General features: G+C 38.1%; 1 protein-coding gene across 3 annotated transcripts; it reads right to left on the reverse strand.

Annotated features, from left to right (window-relative positions):
* Window positions 1-162: 162 nt before the first annotated feature.
* LOC131319866 (polyadenylate-binding protein-interacting protein 12-like) lies at window positions 163-6,492 on the reverse strand. 3 transcript variants are annotated; one of them, XM_058350291.1, is made up of 11 exons: window positions 6,152-6,492; window positions 5,550-6,064; window positions 4,756-4,866; window positions 4,619-4,663; window positions 4,450-4,522; window positions 4,227-4,339; window positions 4,027-4,086; window positions 3,891-3,938; window positions 3,728-3,796; window positions 696-757; window positions 163-554 (listed from the first exon to the last, which is right to left on the reverse strand). In XM_058350291.1, the coding sequence occupies exons 2-11, from the start codon at window positions 5,988-5,990 to the stop codon at window positions 497-499; spliced, it is 1,080 nt and encodes a 359-aa protein (XP_058206274.1). In that variant the 5' UTR covers window positions 5,991-6,064; window positions 6,152-6,492; the 3' UTR covers window positions 163-496. The 3 variants fall into 3 exon arrangements, with proteins under 3 accessions (XP_058206274.1, XP_058206276.1, XP_058206275.1); XM_058350293.1 differs by having other exon boundaries at window positions 4,756-4,863; window positions 6,152-6,464; XM_058350292.1 differs by having other exon boundaries at window positions 5,550-5,999; window positions 6,152-6,355.
* Window positions 6,493-10,590: the final 4,098 nt, after the last annotated feature.

Raw genomic sequence — 10,590 nt, forward strand, 5'->3', positions numbered from 1 at the left:
TTCTGGAAAATCCAGAAACCTAACTATGAAATGTAGTTCAACAGGATTTATATTGTAATCCACAAAACAAGGAAGTCCTTAATTGATTCTGAAAGGACTAGAGGAGATAAATAAAAAAGAAAAGAAAAAAAAGGAGAGCATTCAAAACATGAGACATGAACAAATGGAAAAAAGAAAAACTTGTAAAATTTAGTCTTTCAAGAATCTTTCGTTAGAGCATCTGGATAGTAACAGTCATTCGGAACAAAGCCTAGAGAATCCACATAATAACATGCAACATAAGTTAAGACAACTTAAGCCTTGGAATTACATCCAAATTCTCTACATGCTTAAAGAACAAGCATAACACCTCTCTATATGAGACAGATACTGGGCAAAGACGCAATGAACAACGTATAACTTAGCATGCCACAAGTACCTTAAATATCTGTCTCTATGTATGTAAATATAGATATATAAATCAGCAGATCAGTTCAGCAGGAACAAAGGTCGGTCCTCAGTGCATTGATGGGCGAGGAGAGCGGGGACGAACAGGTGTCTTTGATGGGCTTACCCTACAAGAATTAAAAGTCGAAACAAAACAAGAAATCTCAAAATTGATATCACCTAGTTTAATCAAGTGATGATAAGTGAAAAGAAAAAGGAACAATAAGGTCAGTTGGAAGAGTAAAAATGCATGCATATTCAAAAACAACCTTATCGGCAGTGATCCAAGGACTGCACCACTACAGTTCAAAGCAGCAATTGCACTCTCAGCCTGTAAGAGAATAGAAACTAGCATAAGAGCTCCATAGGGCCTGAACATGATGACAAGTACCACCACGGAGATTACAAGCAAGATTCCGCTATCTATTCCTTTGTATTAAAATATTAAGACACGATGGCAAGTTCGCTGGTTTATAATCATTCTAATATCGACTCCTCTTCAACCTCAATAAAGGACCAGTCCTACTAGTCTAGTAAATGACAGGATTGATACAGAAATTCACCAGAAAAGCAAAACAATGAAATGCCAGAAAGGGAACACCAGTAAAATGGCAGCGATGTCACCAAAGCAGTTACATTCAGCAAGTTAACAATACAAGGAGAACGTGTTTGATAAACAGAACAGGAGAGAGAGAGAGAGAGAGAGAATGAGACTTGTATTTTTTTTTTTTAATGAGCCTTGTGTAGTGACGGGAATCCTACAGAGCCAAAATTGCCAAATGTTAAATAGGAAAAGGGACCATCTTGTTAAAGCTATGATACTTCACGGATAGGTTATGCACCTGATTATATCCTAGAATGCCCATTATTTACTTGTATATGCCTCAGCCTCGCTTTACCAACAAGGCAGGTAAAACAAAAACAGTACTAAGCATAGACGTCCACTTTCCGTCATACCTTTTTATTGAACTGTAGACCTAGCCAATTCATTAGGTATAACTAGTGAAGATAAGACTTAGTTTGGTTGGGTATTCAACAACTTGAACAATTGGTAGGTATCCAGTTTCAGCACGGTCTTATAAAAAGATGGGGGAGTTCAATTGTTCCCATATAATGAAAGCAACACATATATGCATTGGGATGTTGTACATTTATCAGTCATAAAACCAAACACAAAGCTGATACGAAGACCAACATGCACCGGAACAGACAACAGTAGTCACCACAAGCAGTGATATTATGCCATTAATGATATGTGAATCAAGTCTCATCACTGTAACTCACATGCCAAGTCCATTTCACCTAATAGCGCAAAGTAGTCAAAAAATCAGAGACCAACACCAGTAAATGATGCATAATAATCAGGTAGGTAAACAATGCAATGATGGCTCAGCGTTTTCCTGGCAAGAGGGAAAAAATCAATGAATCAACCAGTTAAGAGAGACTCCAAGACTCCAATGATGCATAATAATGAAAGGTTTTAAGGACACATATTTGAAAACGAAATTGAGGAAGTTGGACTCTTCTGCCATGATGAAAGAAATCAGATGACTATACCACCGGTGAAGTGTCGTTGAAGCTAGAGGCCATGCAACCTTAAATGACACTGCTACAACCTCAAAGACTGGGTGAAAAGAAAAAAATAACCAGCAAAGGCAGAGGAGCATAAAGAAACTAATCCCTCCCTATTTTATTGTTTAACGATGTCAATGCACTTCCTGAGGGAGAAAATCGTCACCAACTGGAAAACTATGCTTTCTCCATTCCCTTGCAGCATCAGAAGCATGACTGCAGGGACATCTGAGAAGAACCATATGAGAAGAAAACTGAGATCATCCTCGATATCCTCCAGTATGGCGACAAGGTCCAGAGGAAGAAGATGAAATGTACACGGCTAAGATGGTCATCCTCTTAAATTCTACCCTAGAGTGATGGCTTGCTTGGCAACAAGCCCGATTGGTTATGCCTTGGGAAAATGATCTCATCAACTCCCCCACCCCAAAATAGTTTGGACAAGGACCATTTACCAGCTAAAAGTATGGACTCTAAAATTTTGCCCAGGGCGAGGACAAGCTCAATGTCATCGTTGCTCCCTCCTGGCTTAGCCTACGGACAAGAGGAGAGATGAGTTCTCCCCTGCATCCATGATGTTATTGACCCAACATCAGGTACCTTCGGAGCCAACCTAGAATTTCTTACACACGTCTCCTACCAAAAGTCAGAGAAGGAGCATTTGAAATGGTGACAAAATAGAGAACACTGAGTGCAGCTATAAAGAAGCAGGATGGGGCTGTAGAAGATCACAAATCAAAGAATTGCAAACAGTGCAACGTCCCTGACCACTTCAGTAGACCATTTTAAAACCTTAAGCAGGTAAATAAGATCTCATGAACAGATAGAGGAAAGACTCATGAACAGATAGAGGAAAGTCTCATGAAATAATAAGAAGAAAGTTCAAAAGGAAAGCATGCTGAAACTGTCATTAAGACCCTTGACGTAACAAAATACAAGTTCTCAGATTGAGAGACCCAAAAGGAAAGAGGTAGAAACGAGTTCGCCCTACCTACTCATTTGCTGACAGAGGCACCGAAGACAAGTACATACTCCCTCCGTCCCAATTTGTTTGTCCATTTACGACAAACGTGCCATTTTTTGATTGCTTATATATTTCAATCTATGACGTTTTTATGATTTCGAAATTTTTGTACTATAATAGAACTCATCGAGAAATATCAAACAAGATCCATATTGCATATTTTTTTGCGATCATAATGAAAGACATATGCAACTGAAATTTGGAACAAAAAAACGAAAATGGACAAACAAAGTGGGATGGAGGGAGTATAACAAAGCTCTCAGAATCCACCACGTCATATCATATTCAGTAGGAATCTACTACAATCCAATACCCCACTTCTAGTATTAAATAGTTATCCAAAAATCATTTCCCTTTCTTTCCCCAAAAAATATTGTGTTGAACCAAAGAACTAGTCCTTCACATAGCTATGGAAAACTCAGTCACTAATCTTATTTATCCAATATTCAAACTTTTGAAATCCAACTCAAACGGGAATAAAAACAAACTAACTATGAAAGCTGAAATATTAGGGCCCAAATGAAAATACAAGAACCATGCAAATTCAAAATGCAAAAATATATAACAAGAAGTAACAAAAAGCTAATAGGATTGCCAGCAAGGGCAACATATTGCTATCAACTCAAAAAAAGGGAAGGAGATCATTCACGTCACATCTAAGCATATCAAGCAGTAAGCGAAATGAAAAAGCATGTGGGTACTAACCATTACAAACTCAACAAAAGCAATGCGAGTTGAGTGATGAAAGTCTCCAAGCAACCTCAAGCGGTAAACCTACAGCAGAAAAGATGATCCACAACATACGAATAAGAATTCACGAAGAAGCATCAGTTTAGATGTCTCACATAAACATAAAACATCTACGAACCTCTCCACAAATGGATTCGAAAAAGAGCTTGACATCAGCTTGAGTAACCTGTTCCCATCAACATATACACCGTAAATTCTGTGTCCCCTAAATGATCATTAACCACCATAAAAGGTGATGTCTAAGTCAAAATTACCTTCTTATCAATGTTTGTGCAATAAATAGTCCTTGCACACATTTCTCGTTCATCTTCAGACTAGAAAGCACCATCCAAGCATTCAAAATGAAAGGCAACAAGTTATCAGCTTGAATTTCAAGTGCGTTGAATTTCTGAGACTGCCCTCTAGCAAGAATATTGCACATTACAAGGACTGAACTTATTACAGAACTTCTCACCCGTGGCAAGAAAGTTGAATTAACAGGCGCAATTGCAGTTTTTGAAGGCAGCACCCTGACTGGGTAGTATCCAAGCATAGTCCCTGCCAGACTCAAAGCATTCCTTGCACCTTCTGCAATTAATAAAAATTTAAAACTGTCCAAACTCATCAACCATATCCAACAAAGATATGTCATACATCCAAAACATGGACATTACACATAACTCAGTTTGGCAACGTACCCTCATCAGTAAACTCAATAAATGCAAACCGGAGAACGGAATTAGGGTCGCCACAAACACGACAGTCAACCACCTTAAACCCAAAAATAGTAGGAGGTTACTCAGAAATGCAAACCTCCATCACAAGAAGTAAAAGTGGACGTCAATGTATCAAATAGAAATGCAGTACCTGTCCGCAGTTAACAAAGAGAGCTGCAAGTTGTTCTTCAGTAACCTACAAACAGCAAGATCAATCCCCAATGAAAGCACAATACATACAAAGCAGTACAACCGGAAAGTAAAATAACAATCCAAAGACCAACATACCTGATGATCAATGTCAGAAACATACACAGTCCTCCGAATTACCTCCTCTCTTTGTGCCAAACTGGTACGGTTGTTCATCCTTCTCTTCCCATTAGTATAGCTATTTCTCTTCTAACCCATAATACAAAACCAAACCCCTCAGAAAAATACAGTTAAATAAAACTAATGGGAATCCAAAAAAAAAAGAAAGGGAGGATTATATCCTAACATTACTAGTTTGAGATTTTCTTCTTCTAGGTTCCCCAAGTAAACGCAATCCAACTAGGCAAAATGGTACACACAGCTGAGTGGGTTTTTACAATCATCACTAGCAAAAGCCTATGGTACACTCCCCAAAATATTTTGGTAACATAAATTTTGGTCACCAAAAACATGCGTAACTAACCAAAAGAATGTGACTACTTTATGGTTTACCATACACCTCGTTTGTAACTTCAGTAAAACAAAGCCTAACTCACGCCATAGGACATGTAACTAATGAGCCAAAGAAATATACATAACCTACCCTGAAAACATGCGAACCACCACAAAAAATATGTGTACCATCCTCCAGAATCAATGGTAACATATACTTTTCAAGGGTAAACGACCCCTTGCGTAACTAAACAGAAAATTGTGTAACATACACCGAAAATAATAAGTATATATACTAAAAGAAGGTAATATTTCTCAAAACATATACTAAAGAAAGGTAACATTTGCAAGGTTTATCATAACTTTCTGCTCATCTCTAAGGTCCCAGTGAGGAAATTAGAAGTATTCATGCTTAAAGGAACGAGGATAAGAACGTATACCCGTCTAGCAGCAATGTTTCCATTGGCAATGCCAGAGCTAGTTTGCATCACAAAATTGTTAATGTAACCCAGGTGGCCCCCATCAAATAACACTGGTTGTCTATGGTTATTAACAAGCGACGGGGGCACAAATTCTTCAGCCATAGGGTTCAACTTAGACAACATTTCCTCCAAATCCCTCATCTCAAAACCCTCATCACCGCCACTATCTCCATTTCTCCGCAACTCAAACCCTCTGCCGCCGTTCGCCACCACCCGATGATGATCCTGGACTCCGTTTCCGTTCACCTGAGCCTTGCGACTAACGCTGCCGCCGTTGATCCCGTGGAAATTCTGATCGCTTGACCTAACCCCCGCTTGATTCGACTTCGGTTGGTCGTTGCTGTTGTCGGTCCGATTCGACGAGTCGACGCTGATTCCGGCATTCTCGACTACCGCCATGGTGGAAACCTCCGTCACCAAAAAAAAAAAAAAGTTTTTTTCTTTAAAATCTGTCTCTCTAGAAAATTTTGATTCTGCGAAAATTTGTGATCGATCAAACAGGGAAATCAAGCGATTGAAACATAAGAGAACTTTTGAGGAATGAGAAATTGTACTAGTACCTGATGGCGTTAAATCCCGACCATTGAGGAGCTGGGTTTTTCCTTTTTTGTTGATCCAATTGAGGAGCTGGGGTTGAACGTTGAAGAAGAAAACAAAGAACGGAAGAGGGCGTACAGACGATAACTTTTTCCTTTGAAAACTATTATTTTACTAATTCAGCTGATAAGAGTGTACGTATAGCTGATTATTACGTATGTATATATCCACGGAGAGAGAGAGAGAGAGAGAGAGAGAGAGAGAGTAGTACTCCTACTAAGAGCTTTCGTTAGAGAGAGAAAGAGAGAGAGAGAGCAGGCTTCGGATTGTCCGTTTTCGCCACTTCACCTTTTTGGGCCTTGGCGCAACAACACAAATTCGATGAGATTTTTGTTTTTGGATAAGTTAGAGCATCTGCATCCTTTTTGACCCAAATCTGAGTTTTAACATTTGTGGAAAAAACTTGATTCGGGTAGGATAGGAAGGAGCATCTCTATCTAATGGATAAAATTCAATTTTTACTTGAAGTTTATTGGTTTTAAGTTACCACTAGCATACATGTAATTATTTTATTATTATGTAAATAAGAGAGAGAAGATAGAATCAACTCTAGCTCTAACGAAGCTGAAAGATCGAAAGATTCGACGAAGCGCTCTTTCTCTCTCTCTTTTCGTTGGAAAAAATGGGTAAGAGTTTGTGATGTTTGTCCCTCATCTGGAGATACAAAATGGTAAAATCCAAAAATAAGTACACATTTTGATAAGCATTGGAGATGGATTTTTGGTACCCAATTTTGAATTTGGGGCTGATTAGTGAATGGAGATGGCCTAAGGTGTTCAAATTCAATTCATGCTTCTTCTTTTTTGTTATTTTCACGAAAATTAAAATATGTCATTCATTGATTTAGTGTGATGATTAAAGCCACGCAAAACATCTGTAAGGACTATTCTATGAAAATTGATAGCATTTCAAACATCAAATTAAAGGAGGGACAAAAATTTTGAGACTCGGTTCTTATCCATCAGGTCAATCTGTTAGAGTTATAAAAACTTGTGATTGATCGTACATCTCCAAGCCATTTTATTTTTCAAGAAAAAATATTAGTATATAATGACAACATACATCGTGTATTTATTACAACAGGATGAGGTGTTTGATATAAGAAAATGACATATATCTTGTTGAGTTGCATCCTCGGCTGATGCATCAATATCTGTGCCCCTAGATTATCTTTTGCATGGTCTTTCACTCTCTCATGTGTTTTTCATTTAAAATGGAGCATGGTCGTTTTTCATTTTTATAATTGGATGTCCGGGTCAGTTTGCGTCTATCTAGACTAATTTCGGAAGGAACAGAACCATAAAGGTAACGACCAGACATAACCCTGGTGGCTCCAAGGTTTTGGAACAGAGCATGGTCTTTCAATTAATTGTGTTGACAATTCATAGAGAATTCGTATAGTTAGCAATTACTCCTCATTTCTTTTGTTGAGTATTTGTTTTTGAAATATTCTAAAATCAGCCCAATGGGCTGACAATAGTAAGTGTGTGAATGTGTATTTAAAGGTATAAAAAGCACACAGAAATACATGTTTTTTTTGTCTTCTAATGTAGTTATCGTCAGCCCAGTGGACTGACAATAACAAGACCGTTTGTTTTTATATGTCATTATATATAGTAACCTCCTTTAACTTTAATTGGATACTATATTGAGCATGCATTTATTCTTTTTTAAGTCTACTTCAATTCATTTCAGTCGCTAAACATAAGTACAATCAAACATTTAGGCTGCTGATTTTGCAACTCTTTTTTTTTGTTAATGTCACTCCCCTACAAGTGTATTTTTGCCCCAAAAATACACTTGCAGGGGAGTGACGTTAACAAAAAAGGGAGTGGCAAAATCATTTCCCAAAATTTATCGAGTAAAATGAATCAGTCTCCACGTTCTTCTTGTTTCTATATATATATATATATAATGTCTCATTTTGGTCCGGCCAAAAAAATCAATTGCCTCTTTTTGGTAGACATTAGCATAGAGCATTGTAGACATGGATCTGTGCAATGTCTTGGTGAACCACTGCAAACTTAAAGCTTGTTTGATTGTTTTGCTTCTTTTATTTTTCTTATTTACATTTAACAAAAATAAAACTTAAAATAATTAAAGATTCGTGGATTGAATAATAAACAAAATAAGTACAATAAACAAATAAGCGAATGCTACCTAATGGGCCTTCAGCTCTTCTCTCTCAGTCTATTTTATACCTTGAGTAGTCCGTAGTAGAATACGATGATCGCATTGTATTTGAGTAAAATGCGAAAAGTCAACGTTTTGACAAATTAATACATCAAAGGAATCACTTTTTAATTGTGATGAACAATTCGACAATAGGACAGAAATAAACGCTGTATATCTTCAACCACTATTCTTGCACAGGAGGATTCTCAAACAATTTCCGTAATCCTATTACGCCATACAAGCCAACTCATATTCTTGCGAAACAACCGTTATTGCTTTTGTTCCACCTCCGTTTATGAATCACAACCATTTTCTTATCCCTAACGCCAATATTAGGGTTACCAATGTCGATATATATAGCATAAACTGCACACAAAGATTTAGACCTGGACTTTTTTTTTTTTGAGTCGTCTGATAATATGTAAATCAATTGTTTACGTTCTAAATGAATACCTTCCATTTTTATTTTATTTTTTTTAAAAAGTAAACAATTTCATTTATTATGCACATTTTTAAATTTTCCAAACGACAAAATTTTGATGTGATGGGTTAGAAGTTTCGTGAGTATCAACAAATTTTGTACATTCAACAACACAATCACCACATTTGAGAATATGTCAAAGAATGAAAGGTGGACACAGACACAGTTGTTGCTATGATTTTGAACTGTGCTTTGGACTAATCCATTTCAAGAAAGTGATAGTAATTCATTGCAATGCTTAATTGGACATGCATCCCGTTTTTGAAAAGGGAACAAGCAAATGGGATAGAGGATCCCAGTTGCCTAACAATCCACACAAATCCTTGGATTAGTAAACACTTGGAGTTCCGGAGCCAGCCTGTCTATATGAAGACACAGAGCTTAATTTCTTTCTTCACTTATTAACTTCATCTCTCTATTACCCCCTCTCCGTATGAAGGCGCGAAGTTTAATAACTTCTTTCTTCACTTATTAACTTCATCTCTCTATTACCCCCTCAAATCTCCTTCAAAACATGTGGAGTACCAAACAACCCACGTCATGAAGCGACGATATGACTCGTTGCTATGTCTGTCATTCGAGAACCTTTTTTTAGACCGATCGGGGAGGAATGTCAAGGAGTGTCAGTGAAAGGTGAGGCCAGCACCAACTGCTCATTTACTAAGTCGGCTTGGGACCGAGACGACTGAATGTGATCGAGGGGACACTTTGACATTCAAAGCACCGAGCAAAAATCCTATTGCATTGGGCACAGATCGTGCCAAGCCTTGCCTTGTCCAAGCATGCTTGTCATACGGGAACACCAACGCGTCATCAAGATTCTTTTCTCTCCGCATTGTAAAAAACAAATGCGACAAATAGCTCATGTGGGGCCAGCCTCATGATCTACCACCTACTCGTAGGATGGGCCAATGTCAATTTATAATTACCCTAAACATGGTCATTGGTCATTTTCCTGACCCCCAAAGTAATTAAAACCTTTTACTTTTCTGGGCAAAGATTGATTCTCTAGGACAACGGATGAGAGGGACGGGGACCAACCAGGAAACCAGTTCGGCATAAAAACCAACTATTCACTCTTCTTATTACTGACTCTGACTAGAGCTAGTCTGAAACAGATTGGAAATATTTTTACCTTTACTCTTTCATAAGAAAGGTTAATTTTCTTGACTCAGAATCACTTTTGTCTGGCTCCAAACTTACCTTTTTGGTTGAAGATGCAGTGACGGAAAAAGAGGACTGTATTTTTTGGGGTGTGATGATAAAAGGGCTGTTTGGGTCAACATATGCGTACCTCGATTAATCTCGTCCCTGAATGGGTACAAGCCATCCACGTCTAGACTAGTAAATTCACAAGAAATTACTTTACTTCGGTCTGACCCCGCTAGTCAAACCCTAGACAATTATGTTAGGAGCAACCCACCACCAACCATCCGGACTAACCTAAGGTTTAAGAAGACTCTATTTTACTAACAACATATATTTTGTGCACCGTGCAGTTATTACCTATACTGAGCCTATACCGAGGGTTGCAAACGAACCGAGCTGCTTGCGAGCAGTTTGTGGCTCGGCTTGTTAAGGCTCGGCTCGGTTAGTAATCGAGCAGAGCTCGAACTTGAGTTTTAGGCTCGTTTAGTAAACAAACTGAGCTCAACAGTTAAAAGCTCGGCTCGGCTCGCAATATATACACACACACACTTCAACTCATTTAAAGAGGCTCATTGAGTAAATTAACCGGACTCGACT

This window comes from Rhododendron vialii, chromosome 3a (genome assembly GCF_030253575.1).
Source record: "Rhododendron vialii isolate Sample 1 chromosome 3a, ASM3025357v1".
NCBI classification, from domain to species: domain Eukaryota; kingdom Viridiplantae; phylum Streptophyta; class Magnoliopsida; order Ericales; family Ericaceae; genus Rhododendron; species Rhododendron vialii.